A 17,475-nucleotide genomic window follows, 5' to 3' on the forward strand; every position below is an offset into this window, starting at 1 on the left:
TACATAGCCAAGCGAGAGCAAAAAGATAGGGTAAAAGATGATTGCGGAGTGTTTCTGGGTGATAACAGTGAAAAAAGAAAGAGGCTGTGACTAATCACAGAAGCCCTCGCGGAGGTACAGTGCAGAGACGGGCCCGTCTGTGTCTCTGCCTGTATGTGTTTTAATATCACTATAGTTTTGTGTTTCGCTCCCAGCCTGTGTCAGAGGAACTGCAAAATGGAGAGGGCTTTGGCTACATCATCGCCTTCCGGCCGGTGGGCACGGTCACGTGGACCCGAGCGGCCATCTCCGTGACGGGCGTGGCACGCTACGTCTTCCGCAACGACACCATCCCGCCCTTCTCGCCTTTCGATGTGAAAGTGGGGGCATACAACAACCGAGGGGAGGGGCCCTTCAGCTCGATTGGCGCCGTGTACTCAGCGGAGGAAGGTACAGACTCCACCGCCCCGCAGCAGAGAGCGATGCTTAGAAAGAAAGCTGTAATCTCTCTCCTTACGACTGTGACCTTGAATAGTAATGAGGAAATGAGTTTTGTACCTCCAGTGCTGTTATTTCCCTCTGCTCTCAAGCTGGGAATGTCAACTGGATATTAGTTATCATGCTGGTAGATTACAGGAAATCCTAGCAGACACTTACCACACCGTGCTGTCAGGGAGGTATCCTGTTAATTGAATTTGCTGGGCAGATAGTCTTCCCTTATGTCAGTCAAAGATCCCATTAATAGAGCGGGGGAAATAGCTTTTCAGTGAAACTACAGGTCTATTCTGTGCTTTTCCTCTTATTGCTATTAGAGTGTGTGTGATGGTGTTGGATGAGTCTTTGGGATTCTCACCAGTGCTCTATTTCTGCAGTCCCCAGTGTAGCTCCGAAGAGGGTTAGGGCGAGAAGTGTGTCTGCAGCACAAATTGAAGTGATCTGGGAAGCACTGCCTGCCGTCCCTGAAAGAGTGCTTGGATACGAGGTACGTTAAAACTGAGGAGATAATCATTCTCTTCTTTCTTTCATTTCTCCATTTTTTTTTTTTTATAACATGATAATTGAGCTTCTCCCTGTGGCTGGGTTATCCGCTCATAACCTTCCTTTCATTGTTATTTTGAGTAGTTTTCTTTAAACTTCTAATATTCGTCCATATCTTCTCAAGTATCTATGCAGAAATTGTATTTTAAGCGCTATAATATCATGAAATGACCTTAATACTCTGCAGCAAACCCACAAGAGGAAAAAAAATCCCTCATCCTTTCAAGAACGCAAAGAGGGCTTTGCTGTCTCCCCCCCCCCCCCCCGGTGCTCTTTCAATATCTGTCACCTCTGGCCCTGGGCACAAAGCTCTCCAGTTGCCATAGCGCTGTCTCCGTTGTCCTTTCAGTGCAGGGCTCGTTTCTCCAAACGGCGTTCTCAAGTGGATTTAAGCTGCTGAATCTCAATAGGCCACCAACAGTAGATGTCCAGAGCCTGTCATTAGACGTCGGTGGGACTGCGAATCCATTCCAGTCAGAGTCTAATGTAATCACTGATTACTTGTAGAAAGATTGCATGACTGTTAACTTTACTCATCACACACAGCGTTAATTGATAACAAATTAAAAATACAGTCATTTATGGGAGATGGAAAAGCAGAGGAGTATCCTCGAGGGTAGACTTCACATTCGAATTTAATTATTAGAATTATACAGACTTAATTCTTGTGTCACTGAATACCACACACATGAATATTGACAATGACCCAAAGCGAGTGGTGAATTAGTGCGTTTGCGTTATCGAATATGACTTCACCTGCGCCCTTAATTGGATGCTAACAGCCCGTAGGAAAGCAAACTCTGCATCTTGTTTTACAGAGCGGCACACGATCCGTCTTCACTGCAGAAAGTGAGGATTTGTTCGTCCCGATAAAGCATTTCGAAAATATTTATCCACACTCGTCTCGCTTTCCTCAGACAAAATTAAGAGCTGAGCTGGTTTTATTGAACAAAATGAGCGAGAGTCATGAATTTGTTCTTCCTGGGTCACTTTGCCTATGACCCACTAATGTCTTGTTTATATAACCGGAGTGGCTGAGAGGATGTGCTTCAGTAATTGAGACTCCACTTGTGAAACATTTATTATGCATCGTCGCTCCTTCCCTCTCCTTCTGTTATACAAACAGCATTTCAGATTTCGTGATGAAATATGAATTTCAATAATGCAGTGAAATGCACCCCCAGATTCAGGCTGTTTGTGTTCATGACCTCTTCCATCGTCTTCTTTTGTATTTTGTTCTCGCCAACAGGTTGTGTACTGGGAAGACGACACCAAGCCTGACACTGTTGGCAAAGTGCGCATTTCTGTAAACTACACGCTGGTTAACATCACAGGGCTGAAAGCGAACACAGTGTACTACCTCTCTGTGGCTGCTTTCAATACAGCTGGCCCCGGGCCGCAGTCGGCACCCATCAACACCACCACAAAGAAACCACGTGAGTGCGTCCCCCGGGGGCATGGAAATCATTTCTAAACGGCCCTCGTTCATGAACCATGACAGCCCCGCTCAGGTGGCGTCATGCTGTCCTCAACATGACATGCATAGCTTTTCTCCAGATTTGTCGGCCGCGCTCATAAAATCTAATCTGACAAGAGAGCCTTCTGTTTACCTTGGAAGAAAGGAAGGATGGGGAAAAAATGCATATAAATTAGGATTGAGTGGAATGCAGCAGCAGCGACAATTTAGATATTTAAAACGTGATTCAGAAATGATGGGATTTCAGTGGATATGAGTTAGAAGACATAACCGTAGGATCACCCTGTTTCAAGACAGCAAGCGCATTAGGGTTCAGCTTCTTCTGACTGGGTCAGGTATCTCTGCTTCTTTTCCTGTGACCAGGAGTTTTACTGTCATACTGACCGTATGATGAAAAAACCACATGCAAACAGACAAAGACCAAGAAAATAAAAAGAGAATTTTATTTGATGCCCTCACTTTGATGCAATCATAGAGAGATGACAGGATTTGAACAGGGGGAGTTCATGAACGGGGGCACTCACCTGGACTAAACCATGGTTATTTTATGGCTCACATTGGTTTAGTTCTATATAACTACAGTATTATTGTATTTGTTTTAGTTTGTATCTGTTTTAACAGAGCGTTTCTCTATTTGACTTGGGCCGTCTTACGTTGCCACACTACTATCTACATCCTGGGCCTGTTCAGTCAGATTGGTGAAATTGTTTTTCTTCATTTGCTCCTGATTTGTCTTTTTGAACGTGCTTTCTAAGTAACGCTAAGCTCTCAGTGCCACTTTCTGCTGAATCCACAATTTATCGTTCTTCTTTTTTTCTCTTTCAAAATCTTTCCATCTGGAGCTGTTTATAACAGAGGAAGAATTTATTTGTGATAACATGTGTTATCTAGAGAAAAAATTGTGATTCATGTCCTTTACCGTGGTGTATCTATACATCTGCCTCCTTTTCTAGCCCCAGACAGGGCTCCCCTGAACATACAATGGACCACGATTGGCTCCACACTCAAGCTGCACTGGGATCCCGTAGTAGCCATGGAGACAGAGTCAAAGGTCACTGGATATTTGGTACGTCTTGGTTCGCCGCAAAGCTTTATCTTCAGAATCGAGGATGACACTTTTTGCATTAGCTCATTTTTCCTGCATCACCCTCTCTTGACTCAGGTGCTGCTGAAAAGAAATCGCTACAACGACCTCAGCACCATCGTGACCAGCAAAACCACTGTGGAGCTCAGCCTTTCCTCCAACGACAACTATCTCATTCAGATCAAGGCCACGAGCGAGGGCGGGGAAGGTGTGGGCAGCGAACCCATCCACATCCACAAATTAAGTGAGTTTGCTGTTCCTCCTTTCCTTTCTCCAAATCGCTTCCTTTGTGACCACTGATACACCTCGACTGAGGGTTCAATAATTCAAAGCGAATATTTAATTTGGCTTCATTGCATCCTTTCCAGCCATGTGTAATAGACTTATTTCAAGTGGGAGAAAAAGCGACCTTTTTAGAAATGCATGTGCAGTGTCATCCATCTCTGCCATTGGGTTATTATTCCTTGTTGACTGGCTGCACAGCGCTGCAGCATATAAAGCAGTGCTCTGCTCCCATCCTGCTGCTGTGCAAAATTGCGAGGCGGCTCAGTTTGCCACTCTCCTCTTTGATGTGATAGGAACTTTATCTTCTCAGGATACTTAAATAGCCTCTCCTGTTGAAAGCAAGTAATAATGTAGATATGGGGGGAAAAAAATGGCACAGATGGGTTTTGATTTATGATGACGTGTCAGAAATCTAGAGGCTAGCGCAGCAGGGTGAATGTTTTCTGATCGGAGGTTTTTTTCTGGTACCTGATGAGCTGCTGTTCTGGCTTTGGTTGCAGGCATGGGCGCGAGAGGCTCCGGAGCGAGCCCCCTCAGCCCGTTGCTCCTCCCTGCAGTCCTCATCAGTGCACTGCTCTGCTCCGTCTGGTGATGTCTAATCAGAGCTTACAGAGTGCACCCACCCCCACCCTCTCCTCCCATTTCCGTCCCTTCAGTCAGCCTGTCCTGCGTTAACCCCCCACTGGACTGGCACGCGGCCCGGCCTTCAGTGGCAGGACTGGGAGAGACTGGGAGAGACTGGAAAGGATTGGACTGCACCGAACTCTTAAAGGGACCACGCCACTTCTTCTAAAAGGACCATCGGACAGAGATGTGATGATGATTTGCGTGCATGATATCTTTTGGTATTTCTTACAGTGTCATTTCTTAAGTGCCGCCATGCTAAAGGTTTAAGTTCAAAAGTTATGATGTCTATATGACTAATCTTCGTAGTATCTCTGCAGATACTAATGCCTTAAAAAACCATTTTACTCATACAGTCCATACCAAAGTAGGTGACAGAGGCTGCTTGCTCTATGGTTTCTTTAACCCAATGTAAAAAAAATTGGTTGCATCCATATTTTGTCATCTCAAAAAAAAACTTAAACTAAACCATTTCTATATGACATCACCAGCTTTTGCCAAAAGTAACCTCCCTCACAGACTCTGACGTTTTACCAGGTTTTGTCAAATATATGAAAGATGCATAGCAAATTGATCAACTCTGCGTCTTATTGACTTATCTCTGCATTCGGAAAACAAAATTAATTTTGTCGGGGAGCCACTTGCTCCTGAGCTCCAGGGTACTATAGAATACTCCGGTTGGCATTTTGCTCTCTATCTCCTGCTCCACTAAATAATAAATGCCTATCACACCCTGCATTCTTCATCGAGTAAAAAAAGATGGGATTGCAGAGAACAGAGAAGTTACTATGTCAAACAGATCCCACGTGTACTGTTCCTCCTCTGCATTTAGATGACCTGTGTTCTAGATACGTATATTATACCACAGAACCTCTACCATCTACGCTCCAAATGACCAGCTGGCCGAGTGCACAACGTACTCCAGGATAACAGTGCCTTCACTAGAGCTCACTCTTGATTCTTTTTTCTTTCCTCCCTTTTGCAGATACTTACAGCAGAAAGGTACATGTTGCAGAGGCGCCATAGTTTTCTTTTGTTTTCATAGAAATAAGTTTCAAGGGACAGGAAACTCAGGATGTTGAGGGAGCCCATTATTGGAAAGGGTACATTGATTACATTTTCATCGAGACTAGTACACCGTGCACCCAAGAGAGAATGGGTTGGAAGCCTGAGCAAAGCCGCTATGCATTGAGATATATGGTGGACATTTTTTTGGTCCCAGTATTTATGGTCTGTGGTATAATAAATGTATGACTCCATCCGTAACATAATTTATGGACTATTAAGGCATCAGAATAAATGAGGCCAATACCATGGTGAATGGAGCTCTTACTGGAAATGGAGCGAAAGGCATGGCTGTCATTTTACACCAACCTCATCGTTATCATCTATTGGACACATACCAGACTGAACAGTAACAATAGAACATTGCTGCTCCGCTGAGGGAGCTACTTCTCACGCCCTTTTATCATGTGGATGAGTCTGTCAAAAGCCACCCAAGTAAAAGTCGAGGTGTGATTACTGGGGTTCTGACATTGTTCATGTGGACGTGGAGGGACAAAGTCAACTGAACTGATACACATTACTGTGCCTTTGCTGAACATGGGGCTGTGTACCGTCATTAGCTCGGAGGCCGTCGTCGCTGTTTGTATTTTGCACTCCGTACCCCGAACCCAACCCCAAAGTCGAATACAAGCACAAGGAACGGATGCAAGGTGACTGGATGTCCTCACTTAGCCATCTGGACCGGTGTGCCGACCCCAGAGGCCTCGTAAAAAGTCCAAACGGCCGACATAATCAGGCTGTCCTATCTGCTCCTTGACTGGTTCCATAAAGCTCTGTGCTCGTTGATTAGACTGCTGCAGACAGTCAATGGGATATTGATTTTCTTGCCCCATTATTACAGCTGTCACAATTCAGCTGCTTGATTGACTGATGGCCGTGTTACTATTGCACTTGTTCTGTTGTGTTACTTTCATTGATGTTTCAGATGCCCTCCACTACAAGAAGATTTCAAAGGCATTCTTTTCTTTGTTGTTGTATTTTTGGTTTTACCAGAAATCTCATTTCTATTTGCTAAATTTTCACAGGTTGTGCCAGTATTTTGTAGTGTAGTGGTAGATTGTGACTTTGAATTGGAGCAGTGACCTGCAACGGATTGGCTACTTGATTCTTTTGAGTAACAAGTCAAACACAACCACTGTTGGGCTGTTGGGCTCCAGCAGTAGTACACCTGTATCTTTCTTTACAACTGCATAACAGCCCAGTCACACCAGGACATCATGACCAAATTATGGAATTGATGAAATTAGTGCCGAGCTGTAACTCTGGTGGTGAAGTTTTTCGTGTTATTACCATAGCTAGCTGTTGTGCTGTTGAGGGAACAGAAAACCTAGGTGTCCATGTACTTTGAACCCTCCTCTATGGATGTTAACACTGCTCCATGATAGGGGAATATGTTATGAGACATGTTTTGATGGTAGAAGTACAACTTTGGAATGAACTGTGAACTAAATATCCCTTTATAAGCTGAGCTAAAGCTAGCTAGTTTGGAGAGTTATGTTGCCATTCAATAATTCTTTATTTAATTTAAAATGTTTAACTTAAATTTAATAGCACAGGGTAGAACAAATAAAAAAGGATTAATATAGGTAAATAAAAAGGTGATAGAGATAAAAAGCTGTTGTGCACGACTAGCACTAGTACGTTTACAGCTGTCTGCCGTGTAGCCACGTGCTCGATAACTAGCTCAGAAACTAGCTTAGTTTCCAAAATATGTGTGGATAAATTTCCCTGTGCCACTTTCTGGTGTGACTGGGCCTTAAAGTAGCTTGTGTGTGTGCAAATACTTGATCCAAGTGTTGTTAATATTCCCATTGATATCCAAATAAGGTAACCTCACCGCCAAACGGCAGGCTAATATAGGTTATTAATTTACCGTGCTTAAACATGTGGTTTCCTAAGGCTTTCTTATTTTACATTGCCTAGTTGTCGTTCAGCCTAATGTTTCTTTCCTCTGCTCTTGCTCACATAAGAAAAGCATATAACTACTGATTCTCGCCTTGTGCTTTGATAATTATTACAAGTACAATCTAGAGGACGTGAGGCAAGTGCCACCAACTGAAGTAGTTGAAATGATCACAGAACAACATATCTAAAATCCACATGTTCCGTTCAGTTAGATTGGTTTCTGCGGTAGTTGTTGCGAGAAAAGAGTGTGAAGTGTAAATAGCTTGCGTATATTTTTTAAACATGGCCATCAAAGACAACCTTATTGCTTTTATATAGTGTGTTCTCTGACCTTAATACTGCTGTATTAATCACTGATCTCTGTGAGATACTGACGATGTAGAATGGCATTTTCATATTGAAAAGTAACTGTTTTGTCTTGTATACTAAAATTGTGCATGTTAATAATTGTTTGTGAGTTTGTGTTGGATTTTTTTCTAAAACTATATCTTAATAAAATGTTTATTCCAGCCAGTCTCCTGTCCGTCAGTGGATTTTTGTTACTTTATTCTTGACAAATTCTTCCTTCAATTTTAACCTTAAAGGTTCAGTATGTAGAATGTAGAGACATCTAGTGGTGAACTTGCAAGTTGCAGCTGTATACCTCTCATCTGTGGAAGCCTTCAGTTGTCATAAAAACTCAAAAGGTGTTTAGTTTGTCCAGTTTGGGCTACTGTAAAAAACATGGCGGCCTCCATAGAGAGGACCCTCCCCCAATGTCAATATAAAGTATTTAAATATAAAGGGCCCATTGTAGGGTAATTGAAAACAACAATTCATACAATTTAGATGAAGCACACTGGGAATTTTGTGTATACAATTTCTGCAAAGAGATCCCTTTCCCTTAAATCTTAAACACTGAACCTTTAATGTACAATATCAACTATTGCAGGGTTTTTTATGAGATAATCTTGAGTCTTGCATTTTACTTAAAGGCTTATGTCAAAATAGTTTATTAATTTTATTCATATTCTTATTACTGTGTATATATTCAGAATACATTTTAGTTATATGGAACTATCATAAACCACAGAGCTTAAGTTTGGGTACTAGTATTGCTACGTATGCAGGTTAGTTTCTGGGTGTTGAGGGAAACAAACTACAGAGTTTGATATGAACAATACATTTATTTGAACTTGTACAAGTTTTTCTACCTTTGTAATCCCCGACTGCTTTTGTGCTTCTGGGTAGAAATCCAACCTCACAAAAAAAAAGAACAATGTCGACAACGACAAACCTCAAACAACATTTTGATATAAAAGCAGATCTGTGGATTAACAGATAGTGCAGTTAAATAATTCTTCCCCCTTAATTGCTGGAATTTATCCGGGGAAATCTGACGTGTAGAAGAAATGTATTCAACATAAATGGTGACATCACTTGAATGTTTGATTCAAGTCTGAGCGCCTCCTTTCATAATCTGAGGCAAGCATTTCAGAAAGCCCCTGCTTGTTGGATTCACATTTCAATGGTAAGCAGGTCTTTTCAGTCTGTGAGATCTAAACAGGATTACTTTACGGCACAGCAGTTTGTAGAGTGTTTGAGAATATAATCACCCGATTCATCAAAGCACGGCTTAGCACTGCCTTCTGCACTGCATTTTCCCCATCATTAGCGCCACACACACACAGAGGATCTATAAAGAATAGCTGTTTCTTTGTCGCACCAGAGGTCCTCTTTAAGTGATACATACACAAGCTGTGAGATTTGAACTTGGGCTTTTATGTCAGAAAAGGTTGCTCATTTGCTTTCACCCTTGTTGGCCTTTTTTGGTTTCTATAGTATCTTTGAAGAGAGCAAAGCTATTATTCCTGGAAATGATCGCCACCTGTTGTAATGAGAAATATATCAGAGCTTTTCTTTCTTTCTTTTTACAGGATGTATATAGTGTTTACATTTCCTTCTATTTAGAGAAATTGTGTCAACTAACCAACAAATACTTGTAAAAGATTTTTTAAATTAAAGTTCACTTTGAACCTGGAGCCAACTACAAGATGAAGAAGAGAAAGTTCTTCATGCAGATGTATAAGATTAGAATGTGATTTATGTATCCTATTCTACAACATTACAAATTTACTAGCAATAAATAGGATGAGCTTTGGAATTACCTATGTTATCAGACTGCTAATAATGTGTCACTAATGGTAGATAAACTTAAGTCATGTTCACCTCCAATGACTTAGCAATATTAGCTTGCAAAATATTAATAAATAGCAGCTGGCTTAATACCTCTTATTTTGCAGTATAGCATTACGAGGAAAGGAAAACAACCTCCCTCGAGTTGACGGGTTTTGTTTCATAGATCTGTGACACTCGAAATTCTATTTGGAAACTGTCACTGGTGTCGATGCTAGAGCGGCGGAGACGTGTCACACAAGCACATTAAAAACATAAAATAATCAACATTAAGTGAATTAAAGCTACAGTTTAATAATTTACTTATATGTTTTACTGGCTTTTTTGCATTCCTGACTTCCGCTAATGTACTTCTTTGAAATGTCTCGGCCACAGAATGATGCAGTTTCAGGCCTCAGCGGCGGCATTGACTGTTTATTCTGCTGAAAACTTGTCTTGTATCGTATAAAAACGAGTGTATGGACATGGTACCAAGGTTAAAAGTAAACTTTTCTTTGGATAGGGTCTCAAAGGACTTCTTGTCTCTTTATACAGAATAAGGTATATACTAGCAAACCGACTACCGCCTTTTATGTACACATTCGCTGAAGTGACAGAAAGATGGTTACCTTAATTCTTTTGGTATCATAAGTTTATTTTACCAAAGAAATTCTTCACACAAATGAGTTCGTCCAACAGTAAATTCTGCTTTAATAAAATAGGTTAGAAGAGAAATATTTCAAGAATCACGCTTTAACACAAGAAGAAAAAATCAGGTTGCTGAAAGGTACAATAAAATTTGACTTTAATTTGAGGTAGTTGAAAGTTTGAAATATGTCAATGTATTTGTTTTTGCCAGAGTCAAATGAGAGTCTCTATCATTCCCTTGCCTGTGCATACAACAGTTTAGCTTAGCATACATACTGGAAGCAAAGCAGAGAGACTGAAATTATGTTACACTTCAGTTTATACACAAATTAAACAAAATACTTTTAAATCTTAAAGGTCACTACCTTCGGAGCTGCTGCAGGTTTTACAGACAGACCCGAGCAGCTTACAGCCTCAATGCAAGGCTAAGCTAACTGTCAGCCGGCTCCAGCTTCATATTTAATCAGAAGTTTATTCAGAATTTGTTTACATCAAAAGAAGATATACTGATATAAAATAAAGAAAGAAAGTTCAAGAATGTCACAGAAGTAAATGGTCATTTCAGCAGTGAAACAGTGGATATATATTTAGAAGTTGTACAGAGCTGTCGACAGAGAAAACCATCAAATAATAATAATGAATCTTGTGGGTGTTTTTTTTGTAGAGAAATCCAGCATGCCTTGGCACATTGTCTCTGCATCAGGTCGTTTCTCTCATAACGCTGTTGTCGCACCAAATGGCATCTAATTAAGGAGGGTGACTTTGACACTTCAACTGATGAAGGGGGGGATTTTAGCCTCATCAAACGGTCGGTGCAGTGAGCACAAAGAATTCGGGGAAAATAATCCTATAGCCTGATCATGTGTTATTATTATAAATCTGTCACATACTCATGTTAAGTCAACAGGCTAAAAGAATACATATGTAAGGCCACATTGCCCAGACTTGAGGTACAGATATAGATTTATTTTCACAGCAGCACTGCGTCTCTGCAGCTTTGTCCCCGGGCATTATATGCTCCATCAGTGTTCACTAATTAGGAGGGCGCCTCTTTTACAGACAACAAGGGAGGAGACACAGGGGGGAGGTTTGGAAATTAATCACTGAGGTTTATTAATGAGGGGGTATCTGCCCTGTGTGGCCAGAGAACAATATGAAAAGGAGCGATCACAGGCGAGCACCATCCATCACTCTAGAAACTGTGTGGAGACACCAGCAGAGCAAAGCTTTCCGTGGTGATATTTGTGCACAAGTGAAGAAGAGAAAATCATCACCTCAAATAGAATATAATTATTTAGAGCTGAGACAGGCCTCTTATACTAATGTTAGCTATGTTTCAAAGGGAAACTCATTCAGTTAGTGGTGGGCACCAGGTTTATTTCCTGTTTAAGGAGCTCCTGGAAGTTGCCTTGTCACCCCCACTGACTGAATTTACTATTAATGATCTTTCGGATAAATCAGGTAGAGTCATGGGTCACTTGAAGCAAACCATATATGGGACATATAATATATATCTGAAGGGGGTAACTGGTTTTTATGACAGAACAGCTTATTTGTTTACTCTGAGTAAAAGTTGACATAACCGCATTAAACCTGTGACTTGACCGCTTTCATCACCACAAAATCTTAATGAAGTACACTACATATAATGTGGTGTCCATCCATGCATCCACTATCTATACTTCATATGCAGGATTGGAACTTAGTTTGTCTTTCCACTCACATCGGCAACTGTGCAAGAACAGGTGACATTTGTATTCCAACTACAAAGCCTGAATCATAACAAGTTATATCCCCTGTGTCATCTTTTGCTTTACTTTAAGAACCTTATAATAAATATAGGACCAATGTTACTCAATAGGACAATAATGACGAGGTGCAGGAAGTGGTTTACATTGTTTAAATTTTGATGAGACAGAGGGTTTCATGACTGATACCAATCATGGTAAAAGTAACAATAAGGAAGTTATTCTTCTTTTTTTATAATCTCCCCAAAAAAATCTTTTAAATGCATGAAAATAAACTTAAAAGCAAGAGCTTCAATTTATTTCAATATAAAATCTGAAGAAGTTGACTTATTTACAATGCCTGTTGTTTCCCAGATATTATGTATATATAATACAGTACAAGTCGGCAGTCATCTTAGCAGCTCTGTGTCTGTACTTATGGCACCGCACTGCAATAAGTTAAATTCTAAATTTGATAACAATGGCATGTTAAGTAGATAATGTTTTCACTAAATTTGGTAGGTCTTTGAGCGTCCATTTTACCATTGTGATGACCCAATGATGTCATCATATGGGGAATAGGTGCGTTCGAGATGGACATGGTCTGACTGTGGCTGACTTGATCCACAAACATAATCTGCCGGCGGCTTTACAGGTTCAGTGAAAAAAGACAGGCGTTAAGTCGCACACTTGCACTCGCAGCGTCAGTGAGATGAGAACAACTGCTGCTCTCACAGCGTTTTCATTTTTCGTTGCAAATAAAACTGATGCTTTGGAAGTGCCTGTGTCTATGCTCGTGTGTCTGTAGTGACCATGAGTACATACATGGCCTGACTCAGTGATTATCAGAAGTAAGAAGAGAAATAATCAGAGAATCACTTTTTTTCTCCTTTATTAATCATGACATTAGAAATACAAAATAAGGCACATATGAAATAGCATAACTGAAACTAATAGAAACATACTGCCAGTGGTTATTTAGCTCCAAACAACCAAATATGTATATGTTTATTTTTTTTAATTACAAGATACGAGGTAGATAATGTCCCTGTAGAACCTTTGAGGTACAAAGAGAGGGTTTGGCTTTTTTTTTTTTTTCGGGCTGTACAATTATGGACAGCCTGTGTGTCAGTGACGCCTCCAGCCAATTGAAGCAGAGTTGTGTTGTCCCAAGATGCTGCAGCTAGAGGAGAGCAACTGTGCAGCCGTTTCACTTCGGCTGGACAAAGTCGCAAGAACTTCTAACCAGCATGCATTGTGTTAAGACCAGCATCATGTTAGGTCAGCGCTGCACAGAGATGCATAAAGTCGAGCGCACCTCCTGTCTTTTCTGTTATGTCATCCTGGAGGTGTGTCTCTAATCGGCCTCTCCCTTGCAGGTGAACTCCTCTCTGTGTACCCAGATGTTCTGAACTTATTTAAACCTGCTCTTACCTTCTTCCCTCTGTACCTCTCCACAGACACACCACACTCTACATTTAGCATTCCTCTCCTTTCTTTCCATATTAACATATATACTCATACCCATTCTTCACTTTATTGTTTAAATAAAGTATCCTGCAAACTTTCTCCGTGGTGTGGCCTCCCTTTTTCCTGAGATGAAGTCAGGTCATGACAACATATACTTCAACCTGGGATCCTGCTTATGGCAATGCATGAACAGTCAGGCAATCACCACAATAATTAGTATTCATCCTCTGGAAACTGGAAACATCCTTTATCAAATTTGTTCAAACTGACTGACTGAGACTGAAATGTATTCCCTAAGGTCTATGCTGATAGTCAAAAACATGTCTGTTATAATTTAAAACAACAGTCGTTATCTATTTGATGACATTGAAGTATATTGCAAGGTGAAAATATGATCCATATGGTTTCAATCCTATTTGTAATCAAATCCTGTATAAAAAACAAGAAAAAGGCTTGTTGTGATTCTTTGCAAAACAAATTTGTTCAGCTGAAAGAAGAAAGTTGCACCTTGTGTAAAGGGGAAAAAAGTCTGTGGTCCCCATGTTGATTCACTTTGGGAAGTTCCTTCTACCCCTTCGTGTTATAGGGGGATCCTGTAAAAACTACAGTTGAAGGGGTGTTTGAAGGGCTTGATGGCTACTACCCTTAAATCACATAGAGAAAAGGAAAATCACTACCAGATCACAATCACGCAGAAAAAGAGGGGGTAAGGCTAAGTGGTATGGCTCAGGGGTGAATTGGGACAAGCCAATAATCACACAAGGGGCACCGAATGGAACATGGTCTTCTCTTTCTCCCCAGGGAGGTAAAAGGAAACTCACAGGGAGGTTTTGACTCACAGGACGCTCCAGCCAAACCACCTCAGCCACTTCTCAGATCTCACTGTGCTTTGAACGATAAATTCAAGGCCACTCTTCCAGGAGGCTACTGGTTAGACGTGAAGGGCTGGGAGGCAGTGGCTTTGCACTGGTGGTTTCGCTGGGTGACTTCATAATCACTGGCTAGTCTAGTAGAGCCACACACATGCTGTTTATAAACCACACAGAAAAAGTCAGGCAGAGATTACCAGAGACCTGCCAGCACCTGCCCGCAAAGTGAAGACTAACGCCTGGGTCACACTGATTGGTGGCATCTTGCAGGCGTCTGCTGTTCACACTTCACACTGGGAGAGACAAATGTGACCTTTGTGCTCAACTAAAATCCAGAACTTTAACAGTATTTCCTGTCCTGCAAATATTTTTACAATAAAAAACCTTTTTAAAACAAATTTATAGATTCAGTAAACAGAAATGCTTGAATGCTTTTAGTTTGAAACAACTACGGAAAGAGTTGCAAGTATTTGTTTGTGACATATTTTACGATATTATTTTGCTGTGGTATTACATGTGGTGCAAGTGAGATGCACCTGAGACACATGGGTCACGCAGGGAGTGGCCGCTCTATCCTGATAACACAGAACTGGTGCGATTCATTGATATATATTCTCTCAACTTGTATTTTTCTTCTTGATGTATACGAATTGTTAGATTACATTGACACAAATCTGATTCCATACACACAGAGCCACCTTGGTGGAGCAGTAGGAGATGGATTTAGTCTTCAAACCCAGAGCTTAAGAATGACAACCTTTAAAGATCAAGATTGATTCAAGACAGAACTTCTCTGTGTTTCTCTAGCAGGGTCAGGTTTATAGAGGGTTTTTATTTCTAAATCTCAGACCAGCAGGGAAAATCTGGGAGAGTGTCTGAGGAATGTGTTTTTTTTCTTACCCTCCCTCAACAACTTCTATTGAACTGTCCTTGATACAGACATTTCACCCCCATTTGCCCTTGCAGTGCCGCTCTGTGGCCAACAGCAGAGGAGCTGTCACTGTGCTGGGCAGCTCTCAGTTGTGAATTCAGCTGAGCGAGTGTGGAAAACGACATTGTTCACTCCATAGATAAGGGAAAACAAACTAGGAAAACAAGGTAAGCATATGCCCCTGAATGCCAAGAGCGTTTTATTACATTTTTTGTTTTATTTTCAAAGGATGACCAAGATCAGAAAAATCCGCTCTCTCAAACTCAGAATGTGACCGTACATGGATTTGTGTGTTGAAGGGATAAAAGCAGTGTCTCTAACCTTCATCTACGAGTTTCAAAAGGTGCAGCAAGAAGAGACAGAAACTATCTAGGAATTTTTGTATTCTATCAACAAGTTCTACAACAACAAAAATGAACACAACAGATATTTTGTTCATGTTTCTCATCAGTAAGCTCTATTTCAGATCGGAAGGTTTCTGTTGGTAAAATGATATTATTCATCACCGTCTTCAAGAATGATAACGAAGATGTCACATGATGCTTATTCCCTAAGTTAATCTTGGGCTGGTTACCCTGGAAATTCTAGCAAGAGAAAGCCACACTTTGATGGCATGCAACTCAATCATCCCTCATCCTCCAATCATCTCTCTCGTCACAGCTACGCCGCCAAAGCCCACTAACGATCACTACCTGACAACAATTAGATGATAACTTTTCTGTGACTCGCTCGTTAACTTCTGTGCATTGTTCCTCCTTCGCCAGTGGATATCTCTCTGGCTGAGGCCTCTGCAGGTAGACAGGAAGGTTATTGACAGACAGATACACCATTTGTTCAAAATGGACATGTTTAAGACAGTCGTGCTCGAAACATATCCACAACACAGAGACGTTCTTCTTCTGGTTATCAGAGGGTGAAGAGGATTTCAACAAATAACACAAAAAGTGTCTCAGAAACAACCTACCAACTTTAAGGTTTTGGGAGATTTGGACAAGTAAAACTAGGTTAGTGGAAAGGTTTAAAGACTGCTGTTGTCGTTAAAAGAAACCAATGTGGACTGTTAATGGGAGGCAGCCTTTAAATGCCAAGCTCACATTTCCCTGATGACTCCAACCACCCACCTGACCTCCTCCTCAATTACCTGCTTCATGCTCTCCATGATTCGTGCCTCTCGTGTTGAGTCGGTTGTGTTTAGGTCTTTTTGGGGGGAGAGGATAGGGTGATACTTAAACTCACTGTTTTATTACTCATGTTTACTCTGGCTTTACAGATACCAATTACATGTTTTATACGCTGGAAACTTTTCAGGGCTAATTTGTGATTTTGGGTGCAAAAATAACATAGACTTGACTTGACTGTAGGTCATGATAACCAATAGAAATACAGAAATCGTAGTTTGTAGACTGGAAATAATCTTGAACTCTTTTGAATGCCCGGCTGCGTTTGGTCAGTCAGGCTCTGGATTTTTCTATCAGATCTCTCAGTCTTAGAAAAATAATTAATTGAGCAAATCAATTTCATGAGCCACAGCCGCTCTAAGTGTTAATCCTCTGAGCCTGGATTCATTATCACTGTGCAGTGGATGAACAGAAGCAGCTGTCATTTACAACTGTTCAAATAGTGTAATCCAACATCGAGGCAGCTATGTGACAAACAGGTGTACGTTTGGATTCTCACAGATTACACTGTATGTCACTGACAGTTGTTTTCCTCTGATTTAAAGCAGGGCGTTGTTTCTCTGTTCTGCTGGAGACAAAACATGAAGATAATGTTATTTCTGAAAAAAGCAAAGATAGAAATATACAGCCGACATTTATAGCATACAGTATTTTTTCTGAACTTGTCTAATCAGTAAATCTTCTTTGATTAATATTTCCACTGCCAGTATTTCTTGCAGAGCACTGCATGGCAGCAAATTATGTCAGGACATGCACTTCGGCAATTAAGAGAGTGATAGATGATAACTTTTACGCGTTATAATTTTTCCTGTACCATGAGGAATTTTATGCTTAAGATATTTAAAAGGATTAGGCTATGCCAAAGCTCAAATAATAAACCTTAATGATTCCCTGGATCCGAGCAATAGTACTGAAACCAAATTATAGATAGAGTGATCCACCCTGGATACTTTATATTTCTCTTTCATCATACTCAGTGATGAAGACCTGAGCTTAAAATGTTGTCCAGAAGGTATCAGAGGTGCTTTATAGGAGTTTTAT

At 40.8% G+C, this 17,475-nt stretch overlaps 1 protein-coding gene across 1 annotated transcript in view; it reads left to right on the forward strand.

Annotated features, from left to right (window-relative positions):
• cntn3b (contactin 3b) overlaps positions 1 to 7,959 on the forward strand; it is a 55,824-nt gene extending 47,865 nt beyond the window's left edge. Inside the window, exons 18-23 of the mRNA XM_062395025.1 lie at positions 195 to 429; positions 852 to 961; positions 2,267 to 2,453; positions 3,448 to 3,560; positions 3,657 to 3,822; positions 4,364 to 7,959. Coding sequence (XP_062251009.1) covers positions 195 to 429; positions 852 to 961; positions 2,267 to 2,453; positions 3,448 to 3,560; positions 3,657 to 3,822; positions 4,364 to 4,455 — 903 coding nt within the window. The 3' untranslated portion in view covers positions 4,456 to 7,959. The remainder of the gene's footprint in view (positions 1 to 194; positions 430 to 851; positions 962 to 2,266; positions 2,454 to 3,447; positions 3,561 to 3,656; positions 3,823 to 4,363) is intronic.
• Positions 7,960 to 17,475: the final 9,516 nt, after the last annotated feature.

This window comes from Platichthys flesus, chromosome 2, assembly GCF_949316205.1.
Source record: "Platichthys flesus chromosome 2, fPlaFle2.1, whole genome shotgun sequence".
Taxonomy (NCBI): domain Eukaryota; kingdom Metazoa; phylum Chordata; class Actinopteri; order Pleuronectiformes; family Pleuronectidae; genus Platichthys; species Platichthys flesus.